The 27685-nt window shown below is 38.9% G+C and overlaps 1 protein-coding gene across 7 annotated transcripts in view; it reads left to right on the plus strand.

The window, feature by feature from the left end:
* Nucleotides 1-27685, plus strand: part of ADAMTSL1 (ADAMTS like 1) — an 873125-nt gene that overhangs the window by 478772 nt on the left and 366668 nt on the right. The window contains exon 1 of one of the 7 annotated variants that reach the window (XM_019415410.2): nucleotides 17713-17905. The exons of the other annotated variants lie outside the window; for them this stretch is intronic. Coding sequence (XP_019270955.2) covers nucleotides 17843-17905 — 63 coding nt within the window. The 5' untranslated portion in view covers nucleotides 17713-17842. Of the gene's footprint in view, nucleotides 1-17712; nucleotides 17906-27685 lie in introns of those variants that run through there. 7 annotated transcript variants of the gene reach the window in all.

Below are 27685 nucleotides of genomic sequence, written 5' to 3' on the forward strand. Positions count from 1 at the left end.
CACATTTACATATCTGTGTACTCAAAGATACACACAAGCTTTCCAGGGCTCCTAAACTTTCTTTCATTAATGCTTCCAACATGGAGGTAAGAACAAAATAGAATTTTGTGTTTCACCTATTTCACTAATACTGCAATTTTGCCTCTTTGTACAATTCACAGGAAGTGGTTGTGTGTGCAAGCTATCTATATGCCCAATTGATTAGGACTTTTATTACATCACTTCCTATGGATCTCTGAAATTTATACTATATTGAAAACTGTTTAATCCATCAAGTTAAAATTACTGTTCTTTGCAAAGTAAGCTTTAGGTATGAGAAATTTAATATGGAACCTGATAGCCTCCTACTTATTAACATTATAATTTCTTTCAATGTTTTACTGCTTGCTTATAAATACATTTTTTGTTAAAACAGAATAGTGCATTCATAGTCACGACTGTATACAGGTACAAGTTGTTCACGTTTCTCAAACATTTGGAAGAAATACAAACAAAAACCATATGTTTTAAATATTCCACAGAATACCTTTCTCCCATTTGCTTGTATGTTGCAAATGTTTTTTAAGCTGGTACTTTTCCCAAGGAGTACCACTTACCCTCCAGTCTTATGGCAAGTATTCCTCTCTCTATATATACATTATATATATATATATATATATATATATATATATATATATATATATATATAATACACACACACACACACACACACACACACATACAATTCATGAATGCATTTGTCACTTAAATGTAATTTTTTAAAATCTAACATTAGTCTCTTAATCTTTAATTTTTTAATGTTTAATCTTTAGAGCAGCCATCCATGCAGATCTCAAAATCTCATAAGTATCTTATAAGATGGTAGGCAAACTTGAGAGGATATCTAGTCCACTCCTTTTTCAGACCAAAGTGTTCTTCAACTGATCCAAACAAATGAGAATATAATTGGTTTTTCAAAAGCAATGACTTTTAAAAATTTTTAGGCATGAACGTAATCTAATACAAATTGTCAACCCTCTTCCCAGAAAAAAAAAGTGTGCATGAGTGTACATAGGCCCACAAAATGTTGCACTGAACTTGGCAAAGATCACCAAAACCATCCATGTGGAAGGGGTTCAAAGATCTTTAATAGCTTCTGTTTTAAAGTTTAAAGAAAGAGACCTAAAATGCTTGCTAGGTAACTTGCTCTGTTTTGGATACCTTATAATCCAAAAAGTCTTATCTTTAACTAAAAGCTCTCCCATTTCAACTTGTTCTCTTCATAGAGGTCATAAAGAACAGCTAGTCACCATTACCTTTCATACTCTTAAAGCCATATTAAGCCACACCTTGGATGTGTCCCTCACCAAGATAAATAATCCCAGCCAAGTAATTCCATTTTGGCTATACCTTTTCTCAGAGGCCCCATTATTCAATTCTTAATCATCTTTGTTGACTTCCTCTGAATAGTCTTCAAGTTTTCCATACTCCTCTGAGATTATTGAGCCTCTTATTCCTCAGACTATAGCAAAGGTCTGTGTAAATGGCCTTAGTGCTCAACAAGCCTTGCATAACCCAACTGTCCTGAGCATGGTGGATGTACCCTTTTCCTGCCATGTTGGAAGTTCTAACCTAACAAATTGCTGTACATTTCATCAGTGGTACTCTTGATTGCTTGATCTACTAGATTTTCCTTTTGGGATACATGATATTTTTTACCTTGGCCGCCAAAGTTGTGAGCTGCACTATTCAGCCATTTCCAGAACTCCAGGGGCATTATTTACAGCCTGAACAAGGTTAAGGGAGGTCCTTCCCTTAGTTCCTAATGGATCCATTTAAAATAACATATGAACAACTTTTACTTCTTGATTTCTTTTCTTCAGTTAACACATCTCTATTTCATTTTCTTTTCAAGTTGGAAGATGTTTTAGTACTGCTAACTAAATGCCAGTGCTCACACCTCCTTGCTTTAATCTCCCTGGAAACATTGGCTACCTCCTTATTCATTGAGATGCTGGTTCAAAGGTCACCCCCTCAGTGACCACTTCAATTTCAGCTTGTACCCCAGCTCTACCATGAGGTCAGTCCTGTTTTCTCTTTGTCAAAGCACTTGCCACTATCTGAAATTATACTGTTTATTCACCCATTTAATTTTTTTTCATACATTTTCCCCTGACTAGCGTAAGCACTGCAAAACCAGGGATTTTCCTGGCTGTCTCATTTATTCCTGTAGCATGTAGAACAGTCCCTGACATATACCAGCCTCTCAGTAAATGTATATATTTTTGTATGTGTCTTAAAAGAAACTGTCTCGTCCCGCATTTATCATACTTCACAATCATTAAATTCCATGTCCTTATGAAAAACTTCTATTTTTCCATGTACTTTATGTGCATAATTACTTATTATGTTAAAGTACTGTGGACTGTCCAGTTATTGAGCTAACTTTGAGGTTTTACTTTTTAAAAACACCCAAAAAGTGTTTTGATAAATAAAAGGAGATGGAAATACTGACTCACCAATTAAAGTAAAATCATATTACAGGGGAAAAAAAGTTATGTAAGATATACACGAAGATGAAGACAAGAATTTCTACACGAGGTGTTTTCACTTCTATAATATGTTTCCCTGTCCTCAAGAAGCCACCATGGATTCTTAGAAATCTCTTAGGCAGAAATACAAGATGCCAAAGGAGAAGGAAGAGATGAAGAAAGCTACAAAGTCTTTCTTTTTCCCTCAAGATGAAAACAGATTTCCTAGTTATACTTTTCTGTATACATAACATATGTCAATAAGAAAGGTTTTTAAGGAATCCCTTGGCTGGTCTATATTCTGTCTGAGCTCACATATAATCACATTTGGGTGTAGCTGATATTCACCATCCATCAGGGACAGAGTGGGGATCTGCTTCCGTCTCCAATCAAACCCATTAGATGGAGGAGTTTGGGTTCAGTGATCTTGGCTTCTGGTGTTCAAAATTGATGAGTGAGTTTGGTGCTGCTTTTCTTTGAGGAAAGAAACCTTCCCATTTACACCCTACCTCTTTGCTATGATTGCATAGGATGCTCATGAGATCTTCAGGATTTCATAGAAGTAATTACAGAATTTGAAAGGATAGCTGTTTTTATTGGACTTGGAATGACTTTTTTCATTTAAACCAATAGTTTTCAAGCTTTTTTTAACATGCTCCACAGGAAGAAGTACACTGTACATGGTAACCCAAATCACGTGCCACTGAAATGCGCACACACACACACACACACACACACACATACACTCCTGAAATAAGTGTCATCAAACAGTACTTATCCTAACTATAGGAGATATATTAAATGTTTTCTTTTCTACTCTGAATTATTCTTTTTAACTTTTACTTTCAATGCTACTTGTTACACACCAAGTTGATTTCATGACCTACTGGTGGATCACTGCCCACAGTTGAACAATAGTGCTTTAACCATTTTGCAGAATGGCAAATGTGAGATCTGAGCACTTTGCCTAGTTTTTCCCTAACTTTCCATGACATTTAGTATCTTTTCTTTTTGGAACATCAGTCTCCAAACTCAGTTATGGTTCATGATAGGCTCTCTATGGCTTCTACGAGATTTTCAGAGCACCCTTAAAAGAAAAAGACTTGTTCAAAGCTAATACGCTATAAACAAGACTTGAGCCAGAATATGGTGAATCAGTGAGGAGTCTCTGTCCAATGACAATGAAAATTCTGAGTGAGTTACAAAGACACTACTTCCCCATGGGTAATTTGTTTTTAAAGTCAGAGTCATAAAATTTTAGAGGTAAAAGAGACTTTAGCAAATCTAGTCCAGCCCTTTGATTTTATGACAAAAATATTCCCATGCACATCCTGAGAAGTTCAGAGCATGGGTCTCATCCCTTATCAACAGTATTTTAAAAAACAGTATTCGCTGCCATGAGCAGTTATATTTTGAACAAACAGAACTTTTATGTTTTCAGAAATCACACAGGACTAGCTTTTTAATGTTATATAAATAGTGGAATTATTATTTCTAGTATTTAAAGGGGGGATTGGTATCTTAGCTCTATATTTTAGAAGTCACCTTAATAACTGAATTGTAGAAGCTTTATGTTCGTAATCCACACATCTGCCTAAGACAGTTATCCGATGAGCGTGGATTTTTTCAATATTTAGACATTTAACAGATAATATTTGAGAACTTATTATATACTCTCAAGCATCTTATAGTAAAATATAAAATGCTTGTTTTTTTATATTACAAATTATATTATCCAAGGAAATAATACATCATAAACAATGTGTATTTCATTGGTCAGACTTTATTGGTATTTTATCAGACATATTTAATCTACCACTCTGGATCCTAGTTTCTTGATATGGACCTGGATCTTTCAAGTCCTCTGTTGAACCCAGGACCCTATCTCACTGGTTACTTTATTCATTAATAAATATTTATTAAATGCCTTACATGAATCAAGCACTATTATAGACACTGGAGTTACAGAGGTATATGAGAAAGACCAAGTCTCTGCACTCAGGGAACTTGCATACCAAAGGGGCTTATCATGAGTAGAGAAACCCCCAAGCTGGCTGAGTTAACCAGACTCTTCGGAAAAGTATTGAACTATGCCAACTTTTACAAAAATTTATTTCCAAATCTTCAGTAGTCCTACGGAGACAAGTGTTTAAGAAGTTGGATTCATTAGTCTATTTAAAAAGTTGTGAGTTCATTAGCCTGCATTGCTGGGTGTTTTGAAGTACAATCCCTAAGTAATATTCTTCCATTTGATTTTAATCCCTGTAAGTACATTATTATTAACCAACAAAAATTGACAAAGAAATGAGAAGGAAAGGGAGGGATAGAAGAAATGCAGGAGGAAGTCAGGCAGCAGGGGAGGAAGATACCCTCAGAATGAAGCACGAAAGTATAAAATTCAAGATTTGCTGATGATATTTTCAGAGTCATGACTGGACACAGTCACAAGGAAACCTACTAATGCTCACAACTCTAATAGAGCTGAATCTAGCAGAAGTGGGGAAACTGTTGGCACTCTTTTTCCAGAATTACATTGTTTTGATGATCTGACTCAAGTCTTAAGCATGACATTTCATGATCGGCTAAGCCTCGAAGCAACCACACCCTATTCTTGGCAAAAATACATATCATGTTACATTACCAAGGAAAACACAATGGAAAGGGTTTTTTTTTAATAATAAATAAACAACACATCTTATTTATAAATCTTGTCAAGATTTTCAAGGACTTGCCTAGCTCCATGGCGAAACCCCTGTTTTCTGTGTAAGACATAGCATGCAGAGTAACTGCTTGAACGACAAGCTTCTTTTCAATTTTAGTGTCTTCAGCCCCAACCAAGAGGGGGACTATCCTCTTTAGTGGTAAAAGTAGATCCAGGTTTTATGGCTGGAGAGAGTCCAGAGCACTCAAAGTGAAGCAGACGGTTGTGAAGAATTATTTATGGCAGATTTTGTGATGCCTGTGTCATACTCTGATTTAATAGGGGAGAAAATGAAATCTGAAGCAGAGTGAATTCAATTTCCAAATTTTACTAGGTGTACATGCAGGTTTTACACCAGGGTACTATCGTTACCCCCAGCTTCTTTTCATGACTCTCATTCTTTGTAAAAATAAGTTCTTCCTTGAACAGACCTGTGAAAATACTCTGTTGGGTCATCCACAAGAAGTCTCCAGGATAACACTTCGGAAGTCCACACAGTGGACCTATTCTATTGTGATACACACAGTGGATGACATCCCTGTCTATAATAAGCAAACTCATGTTTCAGTGGAAATCACCCCTCCAAAAGAAGGGGAAATAATTACAGAATCCTAAAGCAAATGGCACCACAGATTACTTTCGCCGTTTTGCCGACTCTTCATTAAAACGTTATATCGGCATGTGAGCAGTAACAGCCATTTAAAGATATCAAAACATGGTCATTTGGCATGGAAAATTAAATACATGTGTCCAATCTAATTTTAATAAGTGTAATTTTTGAAGCAAGTCTTGATTATTTTCCCACACCTCATCTCCAAAGGGAATATTGTGAATACAAGAAAGTTGCATAAAGAATAAGCAAAATAAATCATACTGTTAAGAAACATAATACATAAGTGTACAGACTTTCATAAGTATTTTATCTTATATTATTTTTCTCTTTATTAAAAATGTTATAGTAGGGGCTCCTGGGTGGCTTACTCGGTTAAGCATCTGACGTCGGCTCAAGTCATGATCTTGCAGTTTGTGGGTTTGAGCCCAGTGTCAGGCTCTGTGCTGACAGCTCAGAGCCTGGAACCTGCTTCCAATTCTGTCTCCCTCTGTCTCTGCCCCTTCCCCGCTCAAGGTCTGTCTGTCTCTCTCTCCCTCTCAAAGATAAATAAACATTCAAATTTTTTTTTAAGTTATAGTAAATATATCTCGCATAAAATGTACCATTTTAAATACTTTTTAGAGTGCAGTTCTATGTCATTAAGTAGATTCAAATTATTATGCGTTCATTATTACCACCCATCTTCAGAATTCTTCATCTTTCCCACCTGAAATTCTATACCCATTAAACATGAATTCCCTATATCTGCCCCTTCCCAGCTCCTGATACTTTGTCTCCATGAATTTAGCTGCTCTAAGTACTTCATATAAATGAAATCACACATGTGTTCAAGTTTCATCCATGTTGTAGTTTCATCCAAGTTTTCATCCATCATCTAGAATTTTTCCTTTTTAAGACTAAATCATATTCCATTGTATGTATATACCCTGTGTGCTTATCCATTCATCTGTCAATAGAAACCTGCGTGCTTGCACCTTTTGGCTATTTTGAATAATGCTGCTGTGAGCATGAGTATACAAATATTTGTCTATTTTCATATCTTTGGGGTATATATTCAGAAGTGGGATGGCTGGATCCTATCATAATTCTATGTTTAATTTTTGAGGAGTCAGGCTTATGCTTTTATAATAATTCATACGTTCAGCAAACATTTATTAGACTCTTACTGTGTGCCAGGTAGCCATGGCAAAAGTTGGGAATGAACAGACAAGACACAAACACTGTCTTCAAGACTGACAGCCTAATGTTTGAGTGGTTTGCTGTTGTTCTTTCTTTTGATGGTGGTAATAATTTACAGTTGATGCATTAACTCTTTCCCAGGCTTCTTGAGACCAGTAATATATTTGTACAGTATATGGCAAGAGTGCCCTCATGACCCCAACCTTCACTAACTTGAGGCTTTGAGCAACTTAGACAACTAGAACCAGATGGGAATAGTACATTGTCCCATATGTCAGGTGAATCAGGACATTGCCAACCCCTCCCCCACATACATCATCTGTAACAGTAGCTTCAGGAGATAATCATTTCAGCGAAATCAGAAATTAGATTAATGGAACCTGTACAAATGAAATGTAGTAGCATTGTATGAATTCTAAGGTACTATATTTGATTATGGAGGAGCAAATTTTTCCATTCAAATGGCATTATACCAGTGGAAGTACCATATAAGAAATAATAATCGAGTTTGAATAAATTTTCTTAAATAATTTTAAAGTTTCTCCAAATGACTAAAGAAAATAAAACATGAAGCTTAGAAAGGGTAGGATAGCCTTGGAAAGTTTAATAAATCATGAAGGCAACAAAAATGAGTTCAATCGCCATAAGGATAAAGAAAAACATTGTTTTCATCTGTATGAAATCACTCTCTTATTCCATCACCTCCCTTAAAGTGCCCCGTAGATGGTTTCTTTTTTACAATCACAATGTTTATTTTATATGCTTCTACCCTACCTCTTCCAAACAAATCCAAAGGTTGCTTAGAGTAAAATTGCAATGCATAAAATACCAAACCACTTACATGGAATAATAGAATGTAAAAATCAAGAAAGAGTAAGAAAATGTTTAAAAGCCATAGGCTGAGGAAATATCTAACCATTGAGCACAAATTTTCGTTCTGACCCTCCTAGTAGGCAGAGCAAAGATAGAAACTTAGGAAGTTTATATAGTTCTCTTTATCTAAAAAAAGGAAACATACCCACCTTTATTTAGTTCTCTTTATCTAAAAAATGAAACATTCTCACCTGTCAAAGACATGCTTTTTGTATTTGACCGTTATATTCCAAGAATTTGCCAGGGGGATTCTTATATAATTGGATTACATAAGCAAAACTGTCCTAGGTAATTTTAGAAGATCTCGGGAGTGGTACACATACACATTTCTATAATGGCCATTAGTCAAAGCCAGAGGCATGATGTTTATTCATAGATCCTAAGCTGACAGAAGACTATATAACTTGCCTATCTATTTAATGGTTTTGTATAGTATGTATATAATGGTTTTGTATCCTGCAACCAAGATACTATGTTAAAACACACATGTTGTATTAAACGCATTTCTTCCTCTCATGAAAGTCTGGAGGTAGCCAGTCTAGGAACACTATGATGCTTCAGAGTGTCAGGCAGTCAGGGCCCCCTTTCTGGTGCATAGTATCCCCTCCAGATCACCTCATGGTCCACGTTCCAGTCTTCCCATTATCATTCCAGCCACACAGAGGAGGAAATGGTGAAGCAGGGGATGCCCCTCTGTTTAAGGACCTCACTTGGAACTACGTCCACAGCCCCTACTTACATTTCCTTAATTAGAATTTTGTCACACGGCCACATATGTCTCTTCTCGCTGGGCATGTATGTTTATTAGCAAAGCATAAAAAAGATATTGGGAGACAGCTAATATTTCTGCCACAGGTATGCTATTTAATGTTTTGTCCCTTAAAATGTAGGCATAACTTAAAAAACCAATGTATTGAGAGAAAAAGTAGATGCCTATGAGTACAGCAAATATTCTACTTACAGGGTCATCTGAGGATGACAGAGCATTTTTATTACAGTCTGAGTGATAGGAAATCAAAGGAGACATACAGAGTGAGGTTGGAGGTGGGGAGGGCAAAGAGAAGATACGCGACCAAACACCCAAACCAAAAGCTGGGCCTGTAGGACTATTCGGAGAGGAATGTGCCTCTCTCAAACAGATCTTGCCCAAATCCTCACAGTCATATCCCTTGAGTCTTGCTGCCTCTTTATTTTACACAGCCCAGACATGTCCCTATTTATATTCCTCCGAGAGGTAAGATCAAGTGACATGCATCAAACTTATCTTGCTGGCCTTGAAACCTCAAGACGAGGACCTGTGTCCCCTCCAGCTTCTCCAAAGGGCGTTTGTGACTAGGTCCCACCCTACAATCCTAACTAAGGAATGGGGGTTCTCCCCTTTATCCTTAGAATCCTATACTGTCTCGTAACTACAGTTTCTGTTCTGGGAACCGATGTTGGATTTTAACTCCTAGAAAATGCATGGGCAAGAAAGATAAATCTGTAGATTCTTTTACCTATTTCTCCCAGTTGCACCCACTATTTCCCCCTCAGGACACCTGCAGATTGGTAACTTTTTGTTGTTGTTGGCTTGTATTCAATTCTCTATGTCATTACCGTATGTAATGTTTTCTCTTTTTGCCATGCTTACCAAGATCCAAATTCCTTCACGAAAGTCTTTTCAAAAGAAAGAACAGCCCATCACATTTTGAAGTAGGAAAGATAAAACATCCAGTTTTACCTACAAATTCCATGCCCTTTTCAAAAAGTTAAAAAAGAAACTATACTATAAATTATTTTTAATTATAGATTCTTTTTCAGCATTCCATTATTTCATAGTTTTTCGTATTTCTTTGACTATGTTTATAATTGTGATATGAGATAATCTTCCTAACTTAACAGAGAAACCATTCATCCTGCTGGTATGAGCAAATATAACAGCATATAACAGAAATAAAATTGAAGAATACCCAATAATCTATTTTATTTTAGAGGAAGAGGACTCTGATTTTCCATGGTTTAATTGCTATTCTGAAATTCAAATTTGATTTTATCTTTAATTTCCATTTTTCCTTAGTTTTTGGAGACTCTGTTTTCTTTTGCCATTCTCCTACTTGGTTTTTTCCCTCTTTTCTTTTTTCCTGACACTGTATCTATAGACATAGCCGAGGTCATCAATTCACATGCTTAATTTGACAAGTATTTATCTAATGCCAATTATATATGAGGCTTTGTGGGGGAGATATCTGAGCTACATCCCAAAGGTTAACAAGGATTTGAGCAAGACAGAGATGGCAGGGAGGACCTTACAGGCAGGAGGGACTGGAAGCATAAATACACAGGAGTGGAAGGACTTGGAGTATTGGAGTAATATCAGGTATTTCAATTGAGCTGGAGCATGACTTTCTATTATCCTGGGACTACAAACAGATCAGGGAGGTCCTTGAATGCCAAGCAGAGGAATCTGGCTTTTACCTTTTAATCCCTCTCTCTGTATTGTCTATAAATCTGTTAACACCCCTTCACCGTATTGTCTGGCTCTGGTATAATTATTTTATCTGTGAAGAATGATGTCATGGAAATAGTACTGAACTAAGAATCAAGGGCCTAGGATTTATATATTACACTTGGGTTTAATATGTGGATATTACAACCATAATTCAAACCTCAGCAATTAAACTGGTATCTTTGTCAAAAAGCCTCTAAGAGACAATTTATCTGTTTTCAGAATTATTTATTTATCAGGCATTGCACACAGTAGGTGTTCAATAAGTGTTTGTTGAAGCTAATTCAAACCTCTGCGATCCATAACATAGCCCTAGCAATGGAGAAAAAGGGGGGAAGAAGGACCGCCAGCTTGAAAGTAGTGAATAATTCTTTCTTCCTGATGCAGTTCAGTGCTCTGCTATGAGTTTGTTTGTTTATGTTTGTTTGTTTTTTTCAGAGCAGAGGGAGGGAGTCCTAGAATTAGAATCTAGATTATGATAATAATTTTTCCCAGAATTTTCTCAGAATTTTCAAATACATAGAAAAGTTGAAAGACATGTACAGGGGATACTCATATACCCACCAACTAGCATGGTAATGTTTCACTGATCTCTTACCTTGTACTGAGCTATACTCTACAAACCCTTTGCCCCACTGCCCACAATTGCTCTGTGGTGCTGACCATTATTCTCATCATATAACAGTTAAAAGCAAACAAAAAAGCTAGGCTCAGTGACTTTCAGAAATTCATTTCCCTAAAGCTCTCCTGGTAGTAAAGGGAATAGCTAGAATCTGAACACTCCGGTTTCAAAATCTGGGTTCTGTCCACTGCACGAAGAGCCTCTAGAATTCCTCTCTGCTGCTGGCCAGGGTCACAGATGCTAACTGAATACCTACGTGAGAAGCCCTGAATTAAGCACTGGAGGAAATGAGAAGAAATGTAAGCTGAGGCTCTTAGTACTTTAGGCAACTCAAGATGAATCAAATCAAATTTTAAAATTTGTTGAGTTTCTGACACTTTGTAGGGAGAAATCAATGAGGATGTGATCTGAGACTGTGGGACAAAGAAGTAAAAAACATATTTCTTCTTTAAGCAGCCTGAAATAGTGGGTCAGGGTGAGTAAAAGCCTTGGCCTTACATGTTCCTCTTTCTCTCTGCTTACTCTGTCCTCCTCACCTGCAAAACTTTTCCCGTTTTCTTACCATCTCTTGAAAGTCTCTTTTTATCTTAACACAAAAGACAACAGATGTTGACGAGAATGTGGAGAAAGGGGAATGCTCTTACGCTGTTGGTGGGAATGCAAACTGGTGCAGACACTCTGAAAAACAGTATGAAGTTTCCTCAAAGGGTTAAAAATAGAACTACCCTACAACCCAGCAATTGCATTAGTAGGTATTTACCCAAATGATACAAAAATACTGGTTTGAAGGGGCACGTGAACCCCAATGTTTATAGCAGCATTATCAACAATAGCCAAATAATGGAAAGAGCCCAAATGTCCATCAGTTGATGAATAGGTAAAGATGGGGTATATATACACAATGGAATATTACTCATCTATCAAAAAGAATGACATCTTGCCATTTGCAACAATGTAGATGGAGCTAGAGTGTATTATGCTAAGCGAAATAAGTCAGTAAGAAAAAGACAAGTATCGTATGATTTCACTCATGTGTGGGATTTAAAAAACAAAACAGATGGACATAGGGAAAGGGGGAAAAAGAAAGGGAAGCAAACCATAAGAGACTCTTAACTGTAAAGAAAAAACTGAGGGTTGCTGGAGGGGAGGTGGGTGGGGAATGGGTAAATGGGTAATGGGTGATGGGTATTAAGGAGGGCACTTGTGTTGAGCACTGGGTGTTGTATGTAAGTGATGAATCACTGAATTCTACTTCTGAAACCAGTATCACACTATACGTCAATCAACTAGAATTTAAATAAAATATTCTTAGAAGAAAAATACCAACAAAAGCAAAAAAGTCTCTTTATATCTCAAGGTGTTTTTCAATTTCTGTTTCTTCCATTTCAGTCCCCCTTACTGAGTCCTCAAACTAGCAATGATCTCTCCCTTCTCTGAACTATAGCCCTCTGCTCTACAAAGAGGCAGGGTAGATTAGTGGTTAAGAACACAGATTCCCCCTGAGATCCTGACCCTTCCCCTCTGTGGGTACGTATTCTTGGAAAATTAATGAATTCTCCATGCCTCAGTTTTCTCTTCTGGTAAAGGGGATATTATCAGCCAAGGATTCTGTTTCAGAGACTAGAATTTCCTTTTGCTAATTAAAGCAGGAAGTGTTACATTATAAAGGAATTCATTAACTCACAAAAAGTTGGAATTGCCAACAAAAAAAGACTAGTTTGAGTTTTCTGAAGATTCCCATGCTACTCTATTCCATACACCAGCTGGATGGAAATGTAAGGGCTGTATGTAAAAAGTCTTCCCACCTTCTCTGATCCAGCTGATAAACTGCATTCCCCAAGATTGCCTCTTATCACCCACAAAGGCAATGACTGGTTGTCATGGTTGCACACAAACTGCCTTACTCTTTAGCCATTTTGACAAGCAGAGAGAACAAAGTGTGGTCTCTGCCTCACTTCTTTTAAATCTTGTGGGACTGCTCCTGAGTAGCCAAATCTAAATTACCTCTGGTACCCTAGCTGCAAGGGAGTCTGGGAAATGTAGTTGCTAGGTTTCTGGCTTCTGCATTTCAGGAAGGCACTAGCTGGGACCAATGGTGAGTACTAATCGACCATAAGTCATATCCATTTGAGAACAATAAATGTACCTCTCCCATAGTGTTATTGTGAGGATTATATGAAATAATAAAGTAGTTAGTACCTGGCACACGGGAGAGCCTCAATAAATGCAACTATTTTCATGAGTTAGCATCTCAAGGGGTTGCCAGGTGAAAGACCTCAGATAGAGCCCCGAATTGCTACCTGATAATAAGTAATGTGGATGAATGTGTTTAACAGAGAAGAGCACCAGTGTTGCTACCTATAAAGTGAGGATAATAATCACTCTCTACCTTACAGAGTTTCTGCTCACATCACATGAGGTCATGTGTGAAAGATGATTTGAAAACGGTAACAACGTTCCAGTTGCTTTGGTGTTGAAAGGATGTCAGGTGAAATGGAGAGCTACAAACTCCTGGTCAGATTGCAGCTGTGCCCCTGAGAGTAGCAGTCAGCTTCCTGTAGTTTCATCTTCTTCATCCCCACGCTATGTTTTCCTCTTTTTAATTTTCAGAATTAGCCAGGGAAACTAAACCACTTTCATACATGCCTGTGAGGCTAGAAAGTCTCAGACGCTGCCGTTACCACCTCCTGCAAGAGGGGAGATGGGGTTCTACCGAGCTCACCAAGGTCCCCCACCCCTGAGTTCTTTCCAGAAGACCCTTTGCCCTCTCCACTCCACGAACTGCAACTGGAGGGCCAAGTGAGGAGGCCCAACCTCAGGAAGAGACAGGTGGCTCTGGCACGGACGCTGTAATGCATTCTCCCCAGGGAGAGAAATTCGGAGAGTTTAGCTCACTCTTTCCTGCCATAAAGCACACTGAATGTTAACAGCTTGCTCCTGTCCAAGCTGGTGTTTTTTAAATTAAGTATTGTTAAATCCATACCATTTGGAATGATGCTTCAGACAGCCCTGACACTCTCTCTCTTGCTTCTGCTTTCATTTCACCTAATATATTGTACAGGGAGCCAGCCACCAGTATTATGGCAGCTGTGGCCCCTGCTGCTGCTCAGACACTGGTGAGACAGCTTTAATGTAGATACCTGAAGAGGGAAAAGGAGCTCGGCCAACGCCCTGCTCCCATGCCATAAGGGGCCTTCCCCAGGCCGCCATTAGTAAGCATCTAGACTACCTAGGGTTTTATGTTATTTTTCCTTGGTACTGGAAAAAGTTTTAGAAGTGACAAAGGTGGGAGACAGAGACACCGTAGATTTCGATGAGATACTTTCCATTGTCAGGTAACATATATCTATAGGAAAACCTGGGTAGCCTGCCCTCTACTCCTTTACCTTCACTATAAACATTACCCTCCAGCCAGTATGACACCACTGCCAGCATCTGAAAATGTCTATGTGGTTGTGTAGGTGTGTGTAGACACATACACACATATATAGACATACATGTGTGTATACATAGGTGCACATACATGTGCAGATATGTATAGATGAGAGAAGAGTGATTTCGGGTCAGAAAATCCTAGTCAAAGGCCAGTGCTAGCCAGTGGGTCCTGGGGCAAGTCACTTAATTCCTCTGAGCCTGATTTTCCACATATATAAAATGGAGTGAGTACTTAACCAACGTCGAGGAGTAGTCATAAAAATGCGATTGTGAGTGTAAAACCATTTGCAGCCTTTAAAGATAATGACATACAATCTGGTAATTATCAAAATTGCCTCATCCCCAAAACTTACTCTAGTCACCCTCACGCAACTTGATTTTGTTCTCCTTTCTCTAACATTGCAGTAAGCTTGGAGCTTGCTGTGCACTGTGTAATGTTTGACAACACAATCGCTTTTCCTAGTTTCTCTGGGCATCCCCAACAGGAAAGGAAATGCTATGAGCACTGGGACGAGAAGCGTGAGATATTGCGGTGCTTGTCCTCCAGACATTCAATGGGTAATTGAGGGTTTGACTTAACAATATTGTGACGTCCAGCAACTTTATTGAGGCGAAGGGGACCATCGTGTTATATGTCAACGTGCCCATCAGAACTTCAAGGCAGAAATCGCTGACTCAAAATATCTAGATAATATTTATTTCCAAAGTAGGAAGGAATCTAGAAGAGCATACTAGTAGCTCTTCTTCTGCAAATGGTGTCATATCATGACCACTGTTGCTTCTCTTCCTTTTCCTACCACCTGTTCATGCCTTTGGATCTGCCTATTAAGTGATGGTTATGCGTGAAGAGGGAAGGAGGAAGTGGTGTTCAATAAAATATTCCATTTTGTAGAACCAGTTGGAACTCTTTAGCTAACTAATAGGTTAAAAATCCCTGCCTCAGAAAGCTCCAACTTGTAAGAGAGAGATAGCTTTTTTTTTTTTTTTAATTTTTTTAACGTTTATTTATTTTTGAGACAGAGAGATAGAGCACGAACGGGTTGGGTCAGAGAGAGAGGGAGACACAGAATCTGAAACAGGCTCCAGGCTCTGAGCTGTCAGCACAGAGCCCAACGCGGGGCTCGAACTCACTGGCCGCGAGATCGTGACCTGAGCTGAAGTCGGACACTTAGCCGACTGAGCCACCCAGGCGCCCCGAGAGAGGTAGCTTTAGGAATGAAAGTTTATTTCAATCAGTTCATTTCTTTAATATAATGATTTCAGATAACACCAGTCAAGGCTTGTTTTAAAATGTTTATTTTTTTTTTTTTATTTTGAAAAAAAGAGAGCGAGAGAGGCAAGGAAGAATAGAGAGACAGAATCCAAGCAGGCTCCACGCTGTCAGTGCAGAGCCTGATGCGGGGCTCAGACTCACAACCCATGAGATCGTGACCTGAGCCGCAATCAAGAGTCAGATGCTTAACTGACTGAGCCACTCAGATGGCCCATCAGTCAAGCATTTTTACATCTACTCATGGGTACTCTTCAGCTTATGAACATTATTAGCTGGTTTTTTTATAGATTTGTAAAACTGATCTCTCTGAAAGGGAACAACATACTTCAAAACAGGACCTCTTTGCTATGGATTTGTCCTATCCATTTTTCTAAAGGGATAAGGTGGATCCTTATATGCCCTGACTCTCCTAACAGGTTGAAAATGGGCATTTCAAAGCTCTTCTGTCTTTAATTGGCATGCCATATGAAGTAAGTAACTTGATGTTAAACAAGCTAGCTGCGTTTCTTTACCTTGCTGAAAAGCAGTGCTGCAGGTATGTATGTAGACGGACCTGCCTGTACTCACACGCCCATTATGCGTAGAGCAGGTTTTCCATATTTTTGCATTTCATAACTTGTGGGTGTTTTTTATTAACGGGAGGAAAGGACTTTAATTCTCATCGTCTTCTCCCTCCACCATATACATTTCTGGGCTCTCAAGAAATCTACAAAGGAAAAACTTCCTGGTGACACACCTATGGAAATGGAAGGCCAAGTTCGCTGTTTCATTCTTTCAAACACTCCATGATTTTCTTAGCAGATAAGGAGAAAGACGTCCTTGTTTGACACTTGACACTTTTCTGAAACTGTAATAAAATCCTCCTCTGGTAGAGTCAAATCTTGATTGCTGGTGGATTAACCAGATTTAGAAGCTTCCTGACCTTCTCTTTGCTGTCGCTGGCCTTGCAGTCATTTCACTGCTCATTAGCACTTCCTCCAGAGCGTCTCCCATCCAAGCCTCTTGCAACAGTAGAAGGCAAGAGGAGGTAAAACTCACTTCAGCCTTTTCTGCTGTGTTATAGCAGCTCTGATAAAGGACATGGATAAGGATGAGGCTGAAACTGTTGGTTAAAAGGTTTGAGGATTAACTGAAGATTTAATTCATCCTTTCTTTCCCTCTCCCTGCCACAGTAGATAGTTGTGAGCTGGCACTGGGTCAAAACCAGGCTGCTCCTCAACCCCAAATTTCAGCCCCTTTCATCCCAGTCTTTGTTAAAGGGCTTTTTTTTTTTTTTAAACCAGGGGCTCTAAATTTCTAATTGTGCCTTTAGTGTAGTAAACCTTAGACATTTTAAATTGTCACTTTACAAAGAAGCGACTTGCTTTTTCTTTCCCCACCCCCGGCTCAAGTCATTAATGCCTAAAAGTAACTCATGTCACTATTTAGGTTTGGTGAGGAACTTCCAAAAACTTATATAGCCTCTTTTCCGAGTCAAGGGAGAAAATAAAGAGGAGCTTCACGGAAGAGGAATAAAGCAGTTGTGCAGAACACGTTTAAAAGGCACGTTAAGTCAGTTTTTGTCTATGGCTCTTTCCCTTTATGGCATATGTTATATATTGACAGGGATTAAGTTTCTCTCCTGAATGCAACAATACAGAGTCACAGGGAGCTACTGTACTTCCCAAAGCCACAGGCACCAGCACAAGCAAACGGCAAATAGAAAGGTATCTCACAAAGAACCAACCAGGTTAGTTAAAAGTAGAGGGCTTTGCTTCATCTTTTGCAATTCTGCACCTTTTGCATTTCTCTTCCCCTCTGCCGCGCGCGCTCTGCTCTCCTTTCTTTTTCATCCTGTTTCCCCTTTTTTTGCTCGCACTGTTACACTTTCTCTGTCCGCCACCCCCCCCCCCCCCCCCCGGCTTTGTTATTCAGCACGTCTGATTAGCAGGAGCCTGATTGGCTGGCTGCCTGCTCGGAGAGAGATTCCATTCAGCTTACCCCCCACCCATCCACCCACCCACCCACCCTCGGTCAGGAAATGTGAGCAGGGCTGATGGAAGCTGATAGGCAGGGCTGGAGTGTTAGCACCAGTACTGGATGTGACAGCAAGCAGAGGAGCACTTAGCAGCTTATTCAGTGTCCGATTCGGATTCCGGCAAGGATCCAAGCATGGAATGCTGCCGTCGGGCAACTCCTGGCACACCGCTCCTCTTTCTGGCTTTCCTGCTCTTGGTAAATGCCTTTTCATTTCAATACGTTGCTATTGCCACTTAGCCTGGTTGCTGTTGGGGGTAATGTGTATGTGTGTGTGTGTGTGTGTGTGTGTGTGTGTGTGTGTGTGTGTCTTTATCTTCAAACACCAGGTAAAATAATTTGCATGATTTTAAGAAAAGGAAAAACTTCTTGCAGAACTTTAACCCCCAACTTCCCAAGCTAAGTAAGGTCCGCAAGACTCTGTGGGATAGTGAGAGAGATACATAATAATATTGAGACTCAAACTTTGGGATATACTGCCTAGCGTTCTGAGCTGGGGACTGTATAAATGGCGGTGTGTATGCTTGGAATTTGAATAAGGGACGTCCTGAAATCAAACTCACTCACTGTGGTGTTCCTGGAATTTTTGAAGGATGGGCTGTAAGGGGCTTTCCCCCACTGCCTTGTACGAATCCTTCTCTGGCTGTGCACATGTGCTAGGGAACCAGGTAAAAGACGGAATGAGAGCCCGTTTGCAGCCAGCCCAGATTATAGCTCATAATTACTGTAAGTCCTCTATGGATACAAGTTAATGCTAGTATTTATGAATTGAGGATTATGGTCTTTGATCTCAGATCTGCTTTTAAAGAAGAAGAAAATGCTGACTTTTTGTGTGTGTCTGCTTTCCATAATCACAGTGATAAGATGCTCTGCTCTTGAACATCAGCACACATTGCATTTTTGACTCGAAGTAAATGTTCCGTTGTGACTCATACTTGGTTTTATGGGCAGAAAATGAACATTTACTGTCCAAAAAAAATCTACACTCAAAATATTAATAGCAATGCACATTTTTTTAAACCAGAGTGTTCTGGGCAGGCAGCTTCATAAACCTCATCTGAAGGTTTGATTCCAAAATTTGCACACACTGATTCCAAACAAACGTGATTGTAGCTCTCCTTGTCACATTTATAGCATGCCAGCGCTTCCTCAATAAGGCAAAAAGGGAACAAGGTAAAAATGTAACGAATATATAGGTTGCATTGATTCGTTGATGCTAAAAGAATGTTTCGTTCTGATTAGACTCTGACAAATTTCATCTGAGCTATAATTTTGAGCAGAGGAAGCAAGCCATTTGGTATAAATTGAAAAACTCCAAAAAGGTTCATCAGATAGAGTAATCAGACAGTGTTTAAATATTTTATACATTCCCACCTCTCATTTGCATCATTGTAGCCAAGAAATCATACTGCTGCACTGCAAATGCTATAAATATAGAAATGTATTTTCAGGTTTTCAGACATTTAAAGGCCAACTGAATTTTAAGCATGAATAGACTATAACTTTAAGCTGTTGTGAGGAATATAAAAAGCAGAATGTTTAGGTGTGCTTTATGACTAGTGGAGCAAGCAATTTATGAAAGGTGTCTCATTTTTTCCATATGGGACGTGTTACTTATATACACACCATTAGTTTGCCTCATCTTTCCTTCTTTGTGATTTTCAACAAGTGTGTGTTATTTCCCTAATTTAATTAAATCACAAGTTCAATTACCAGTCCACATTACTTTTTTGCTATCTTCATATGAAAATATGATTTCATTATATTTTGGAAAAACTGTCCTATTCAGGAGTAGACTGCTTAGCTACCCATTTGGTAAATTGCATTATTCCCCCTTTGACATCTTGAATATTCATATATGTACTTGAGCATATAATTAGACTTATGTGGAAAAAAGAAGTGTTTCTTTATATCAGATTTCAAACATAAAACATATTTTGTTTAAATTACAGTAATTGTCTTGTGAGGATAAAATGAAATCAAACTCAGGTTTGTTTCAGGTCTGTATTTAAATGAATTGGGATTCTGAGAGTCACAAGAAAGAACTGACTTGTGAACAACAAGATATATCCCTGGGCAGAGTAATAACAGTATTATTAATACCTGCCACGTATTGTGTGCCTGAATGTGCCAAATATTAGGCCAGTTGTTTGAAACGTGTTACAAGGAATCTGCACAATCAGCTTGCAAATAGGAATTTTTAAATTTTTTTTAATGTTTATTTATTTTTGAGACAGAGACAGAGCATGAACGGGGGAGGGTCGGAGAGAGGGAGACACAGAATCCAAAGCGGGCTCCAGCCTCTGAGCTGTCAGCACAGAGCCCAACGCGGGGCTCGAACTCACGGACTGTGAGATCATGACCTGAGCCGAAGTCGGATGCTCAACCTACTGAGCCACCCAGGTGCCCCGCAAATAGGCATTTTTAAACCTATTTTACAGATAGGGAAACAAGCTTATATTTGAATACGAAAGTCAAATAATGGAGAGAAAATCACTTGTTTGCTTTATACTATGGTTGGAAAATGTTTAGCAATGATGGAAGCAATGGTGTAAGTTGGTCTGTAGTCATTGTTGGATATTTAGGGGTTTTGTCTCATCTTGACCATTGAAGTTATGTACAGGATTATGGGCACTTGTTACACTTGCTTGTTAACTGCCGCCATCAGCTTTGTGACCAAAATTACATTACTGACCTATGAGCCCATGAGCCTCATCAGCAGTTGGCTTAGAACTAGAAGTGTGACAGTTTCAGCTCAGCCTTCAGTCTGAATGGAGAAATGGAACAAAGTAGCTTGTTTTCCCCATAATTATTTTATACATTATAAGAGTCTATCTACTCTTAGAATTAATTTAGGTGATTTTTGAAGATCCCTTTAACTTGATCCGAAAATATCCTATTTGTTTAGTGGTGAGTCGGATTTCTACTTCAAAACAGTGTTCGTTATCACTGACAGCTGAATCCCCTGTATTGGTTCTTGAGGATGTGAGCATATCAAATATTGACCTTCAGTTTTGTCAAAATCCTTTCCCCTTGGAGGACGCTTTCTGGGAAAATGAGGTCCCTGTGTCTCTGTATCATATGTTCATGCAAAGCTCATACATCATGGATATCTATTTTACTCTGGGCACAATAGGACAGTACTTCTGATTAAGAGATTTCATCCTGATATTCAGGTCATATTTAGTCACATCACCCAGCTTCCCCAGTCTTCCCACTCTGTTCCCCTTTTTCATTCCCCCTCCTTTGTCCCAACTGTGTAGCTCAAAAGGAATGTGGCAAAAACCATGACCGGCCATTGACATATGTGTCCATCCAAACTTGAAGTCAAATCACTTCTTGTCAGAAAGGCATTTAATCAAATTTGCATTTGCTTTTTGTTTCTTTTGAGTGGTTTTAAGCTCTTTCGCCTGCTATTGTGGGACTTGTGAGAGTAACACTCAGAATTATAATAAAGTACATGTGTTTTTCTGTTGAATTTCTTTTTCTTCTCTGCACTAATTTATACATGGAAACTAGTCAAACACAATAGCCCATTCCCTTCAGTCGCTCTGGCACTGTCCTCCACTATTATCTAAGTGGATCTATCTTGGATGGCGAGAAGCACCATTAGCTTGTGGAATGAATGTTAAATCCCTTATTTACAGCAGATTGTGGGCTGCTCCAATAAGTGGTGAGTGTGTGAGTGTGTGTCTGTGTGTGTGTGTGCACGCACGCGTGCATGCCTGCGTGTGTGCACATACACAAGTACCTTTCTATCACTGTTCCCTCTACATCTATTTCTTATTCTCATGCCTACATTCTCTTTAAATCAAGCCTCAGGACTTTTCACCTAAATCTACAGAACATAATGAGGCATTTATTTATATGCTATTTTCTAACTGTTTTTGTGAAGTTTCTTGTCTAGACATGGTCAGCTACAATTTTGTTTCCTCAGACTCCTGGTTTTAGTGTTTAGGTCTGTTCAGGACCACTTTCTGCCCCCACTTTTCCTTGAAAGACCACATGGATATTAAAGACTTGAGAAAAAGAGAGAAAATGGTTAAGTGAACATATTTGTTTGTGCCTTTATATGAGTGCTAATACATATTGATTCTGCTTTATCAGTGTGTATGAATAAGGTGGAAAGCCATCCCCTAGCACACCATGGGGTAGGCTAGTACTCAGATGCTGCACGAAGCTCAAATAGTAACAAAGTTAAGGTCAGGGTTTGTGTAATTTTAATCAGTAAAGTGTGGTTAACCACTGTACCTGTTACTCATTAAAAACAAAACTAGTTAATGTTGTTGCGTTTTGCACAGGAATTGTTTGGATAAGACACGTCTGGTAATTTGGTTCTGCTCCTTCTTATGGTTTAATCAAAATACAATTTTAAACTCTTCCAGAAAAAAATATAGTGTCCTCTGAATGTCTGCATTTCCTGTAGCACCTGGTAGAATGCCTTTTATATACAGGCATCGTAGCTGTTTGTGAACTAATTTAAGGGAGGAAAGGACTTACAGAGGCTATCACCTGGTTTGCTAATTCTCCACATTCTTGGTGTTTCCTAACTTCATGTACAGAGTCCAGTTTCTCTGGTCAAGTGACAGCTCTGCTTTTAATTTGTCTGTTTCAGGTTCCAGGCCTTAATCATTTAAGTTTCTCACATAGAATTGTTTGTTTCATTCTACTCTTCCCTCATTCTGCATATTCTACTGTTTCTTGTGGTCTCATGAGTACAGTGACCCAGAAGTGACCTCTCGTAGCATGAGGGCCCTCGTCTTTTCTTGAGTGAGAGCATTCCTTGAATCATCATGAATAACCTACTAGTTAAGTGTGTTGAGATAATCACAGGAAAATGTGTCTAAATCAAGTTTTACAGTCTAGCTGCTTTTACTAATTTTCTTCTTCTAGAGAGCTGGCTTCCAACTTTGTGTTTTCACCAGAATAAGACAAGTTCGTGTCATTTTCTGTCTACATCATAAAAACTATACCATGTGGTTGAATTTTGGCTTGATTGGCAGTACTGGCTCATGAGCGGCTTAGGACTGGCATACCAGAGGTGATGTAAGCCCTAAAGGATCCTAATTGAAATAGGCCAGCACAGCTGTGTGGGGAGCCTGCCTGCTAACTGGGGTAAGCTGTTGCTATCAACCCCTTCTTTCCATGAGCTCAAAAGTAAATGACTAAATCTCCCCAATTCCCGAACGTCAAGATTAAAACCTACATTGAATAAAGCTTAACTGTTCCGGCTTCTCCTCCTGGGGATTTTGCCAATGAGAGCACCCAGCATGGAGAGCAGTTAGGAGTTTTCTGACCACGTCAAGAAGATGTCCCAATGGTAGTAGTCTGGCTCCACCAGTGACCTCTGGCTTGTTATTTGTGGATTTCCAGAGGCTTGGTGTTTATAAAGAAGTCTGGATATTTCCCTGTATTTTTTAATGGTCTCTGTTTCAGTCATAGATATATATCGTATCTCATTAACTACTGAAACTCTCTGCAGAAGAAATACCATAATTTCTGTTTGGCTACCCATACCACAAATTCTACCAATGTAGAATTAGTTTTTAGTAATTGTTTGTCAGAGACATGTGTAAGTAACTGTAATCTCTACAGTACTTTAAGATGTCCTTTCTTCTAGTTCTTGGGCTTCTTTACATTGATCTCTGTCACTGTACTTCTCATACTGTGCTTACATTTCTGTCCACTCTGTGACATTGTGGGTGACAGCAGGAGTGACTTGTCCCTCCTACCTCTGTCAGATGCCTCCTACCTCAGTGAATGTTGTTGAATGAATGAGTAAATGGATGGATAAGGATGACTTGGCAAAAAAAAGTTGGAAAGGTGGTAAAGCACAAATAGGACAGGAAAATGTGAACATCCATTTCACCTTTGAAGCATTTCACTAATTCTGGTTTTAGTAAGACCAAGTGAGCAAGCTAATAAATTTTAAAGGGAAGATAAATATTTTGTTTTTCTCTCTCTTTCTTAAACATATACGTCTATACAATGAATAACAATTGAAGAACAATCCCTTTTGCTGTTGATAATTAGAATGCATTTTGCATGTTTCATATCTTGCTTAACCCACTTGGTTCTCAAGTATTTTCCTTTTATGAAATTTGCTCTCAGGAGGAAAATGATACTTATATTTGCCGCAGTCTTATAAAAATAGAGGGTAGCTATAAACTCTCATTTTAGCAGAGATGATGCTATGGGTTCACCATAACTCGCTTCTTTTTCTGGCAGGACGTAAAGATAAACTGTATTTCCCAGCCTTTTCTGTGATTGGATGGTCACAATCACTCACTGATTGTGAGTCAATGGAATAGAGTTAGAAGTTATAGATGGCACTTCTAGCCCTCACATCTGCCACGTAATCATGCACTCAGCACTCTCTCTTTACCTGCCTCCTGGACACAGAGCCTCCAGCAGGGAACTTCAAGACCTTAGAGAATGACAAAGCCACCAAGTGCAAGGCTTGGGTCCCTGAATGACTTCGTGGGGCAGAACCCCATGCCACCACTCTCACAGAATTCCTTTTCTGAAATCCATTCACCCACTACCAAGAAATAAACCTTTTTTTTTTTTTAATGTTTTATCTGTTTTTGAGACAGCACAAGTAGGGGAAGGGCAGAGAGAGTGGGACAGAGGATCTGAAATGGGCTCTGCACTGATAGCAGCGATCCCGACGTGGGGCCCAAACTCACAGACCGCAAGATCATGACCTGAGCCGAAGTCGGGCGCTCAGCCGACTGAGCCACCCAGGTGCCCCCAACCTTTTTTTGTGTTAAAACACTGAGATTGGAGGAAAGGTGTTGTTTATTATACTGAACACCTTTTTAAAATGAACTGTGCTTCAAATTTAGATGCCTTGCATGCTAGCACTCACTTATAAGTCAGTGTTAATTCTACTTTCCATTTATTATGTGGAAAATTTGAAACAAGAAGATTGCATGTCATCCTAATGATGGTTTAATCTTTGTGATGTGCAACTTACTGCATGCCCCCAAGTACTTAACATGCTCTACATTTGTAACAACCTGCACACCACAAAGACTGAAGGAAAAGTAGGAAAATGGGCCCATGCTCATTTTTCAAACATAGAATCCAGGAATGAACGGCACGGTAAGTGAGAAAAGGAACCAAGAGAGGCAGGGCTGTGGTAAACAGTTGGAATCTCCTAGAGTAGAGCAGACCAGCTAACCCAGCCAAGGACATAGAACCATGCAGACCCAAAGGAAAGGCAAAGAAAACAGAAAGAGATACGGAGAAGCAGAAACTAAGGCACAACACCAATGCTGCTCTCAGGACAGAATGTCGGTAGACAAAGGAGTAAACAAGTGACAGAAAGGGGAACAGACTCATAAATGCAAAAATCCCAAATGTTTCGCACAGCAGCATCCAAAGTGAAACACGCCTCTTGAGCATACCTAGTCTCAAGCATCTTTGATATGTGTTTCTTGTACATGTCTCAGATATCATGGAACAACACTGGTTTTAGAGTGTAACCATCTGGTCTGTAGCACTGATTCTACTTCTGTGATCTTGGTCTAGTCACAGAACTTACTTCAGCACTGTCTCCTCATCTATGTGCTATTATTGCCCATCCCACCTAACTCTCCAGAATGTCATTAGAGGCAAATATGGCATCAGACGTTGAGCTGTTTTGTAAATTCCACAGTACCATGAAACATCAAGTGATTATACTTTCATTGATAGCATTTGTCTGTCACCAACTGTGTGGCCAACACAGAGCCAGGCTCGGTGGAAGATAAAGACACTGTCCTTATAATGAGTTTGGTAGTTCATTGGACATTTTGTTGTAGAGTTATTTTTAAAAGTTTTCAAAACACTCTCCTGTAGGGAATAGTTCTGTGATGGGTATCACTGTTTTCAATTGCCCGCCCCCCCCCCCCCCCCCCGCCCAAAGCTGGCTCATCTTAAAAGGGACTCTTCTGTACCTGCATAGACACTATCTGTTTAATCCTATCCATGTGTAAATGTAAATCATGGCTTCCCACAGATTATTCATATGTATTATCTTTCTGGATATTATCAGACAGTATTTGACTTCAACCATTGAAACTTGTTTCCAATTTCCATAGTTGAGAATATCAATTTGTGTAACAGAACACACTAGAACAATTTTTTAGTTAAGATAAATTCTTTAGGAAAAAAAAAACTGTCCTCAAAACAAATTCTTATCATTGTGAGAATTACCATTAACTAGGGGTTACCAGTGTCTAGGGCATTTTCATCTGCCCCACAATTGGGGTATCATGCTGGTAGACTGCAGTCTGATGTAGTTTCTACTACATTATGCTTACTTTATAATAACCAAAAAATCCATGGAAAACACAAGCATATTCCATTTGGAATCATATTTCTAAAGTGCTATTGCTTTAGTAGGTTGCATCTCCCTCCTTCACTAGACTTTTCTCTACAATTCCACTAAAATAAATTAATTACAATAAAACCAAAAAGGCCTTGTGCGTGGAAAGGGGGATAGTTGAAATAAAGGGACTAACAGAAAAATCACATGTGTGAGCATACACCATTTATAATATAGGAGATTTATTCCACTTCTGAGGCAAGAAATTGCAAGACTCTAATAGTTTCACCACCTGTGAATTATTTGGGTGCACCTCATAAGCGGGTTCTTTCTTCTATTTGTTTAAAGAAATAAGTGGTATGTTCGCCAATTCTACACTACATTAATTTTCACAGAGTTTCCATTTTCATCTTCATTGCTTTTTCAGATTTTTTTCCAAAGCTTCTGCCATTCTCCAACTAAAGCTTTGGGTATTTTCCCCTTCGATTTTTGTCCGGGGACTTTCTCTAAGTCAGTTCAGTCTGTTGGCATAAATGTTGGGACAAAGGAGGGAAGGACTGTGATAACCTAAGACATCCTGACATAAATTCCAAGAGCACTAAAGAAATGAGACAGGAAATTATGAGCAACCTATAATAAATTCAAACTGTCCAATAAAATAAATATACCTCACTGGGTTCCCATCGTAAGGTAGGGTAGGGTGTCCAATTTCTCAGCTTACTTTGCCGGCTGCTCAGGCACCATTTGAAGTCTGCCAGAGTATTGTTCAAGTATTGTACTTCATCAGGAGACCCAGAAATGAAAAAGCACAATGGAAACAATAAGAATTCCTACTGTTCAGGTGCTGAAGTGAGATTTAAGGGAGAGTCGTTTTTTTTTTTTTTTAATGGTCTGTTTTTTCATTAAAGTTGCTATAACCATTTGACACTGAGACAGAATATCATTTCCCTGATGTGCCACACACTTTTATTTTTACCTTTGGGCTTGTATCCAGCCTGAGATAACAAACATGCTTTGAAATTACTGTTAAGAGTGAGTTAAACTGATATTTAGATTCCCAGGACATAGATTATTAGCACTTGAGAACTAAAAGAATCTTTAAGATGGCATCTAATGTGACCTTAATTGATTGGGATCTCTTTGAAGGCAGAAGTTTGGTTTTACTTTGTCTTGGATATATTTGTATCCCAGGCACCAGATAAAGAGTTTGATATCTATAAAATGTTCGATGTAAGTTTGTTGTTTGAATAAATGAATTAATCACCTGTCCCAACCCTTTCATTTTGCAGATAGTTGAATGTAAAATATAAACGTTTGCAGAGAGATTTGAGACATTTTTTCCGGGAAAACCTAGTAGGTGGAATCCAGATCCTGGAATCTGGATCTCTTTCCTTTGAGTCCGTACTCCTTTGAGAAGAGTTCGTTCTCTTTCTATTATAGCTTCTGGGACCTTTAAATAAGAGCCAGCCAAGCTGGCCTTGGTTGAGAAGGATTGAAATGTTGAGATGTCATATGCAGAAGAAACCTAGGAATCAACAAAACTGCTGGAAAATCATCTTGAATAAAAACTTAAGGATCATTGTTGGTTTATAAACATCAGGGTAACCTGGAAAGAAGGGTAGGGAGGGAGGCTTGAAGCCTATAAAACTTGTCTCCCTCCCTAG

Source organism: Panthera pardus, unplaced genomic scaffold (genome assembly GCF_024362965.1).
Source record: "Panthera pardus isolate Hobbes unplaced genomic scaffold, ASM2436296v1 HiC_scaffold_20, whole genome shotgun sequence".
Classification (NCBI taxonomy): Eukaryota; Metazoa; Chordata; class Mammalia; order Carnivora; family Felidae; genus Panthera; species Panthera pardus.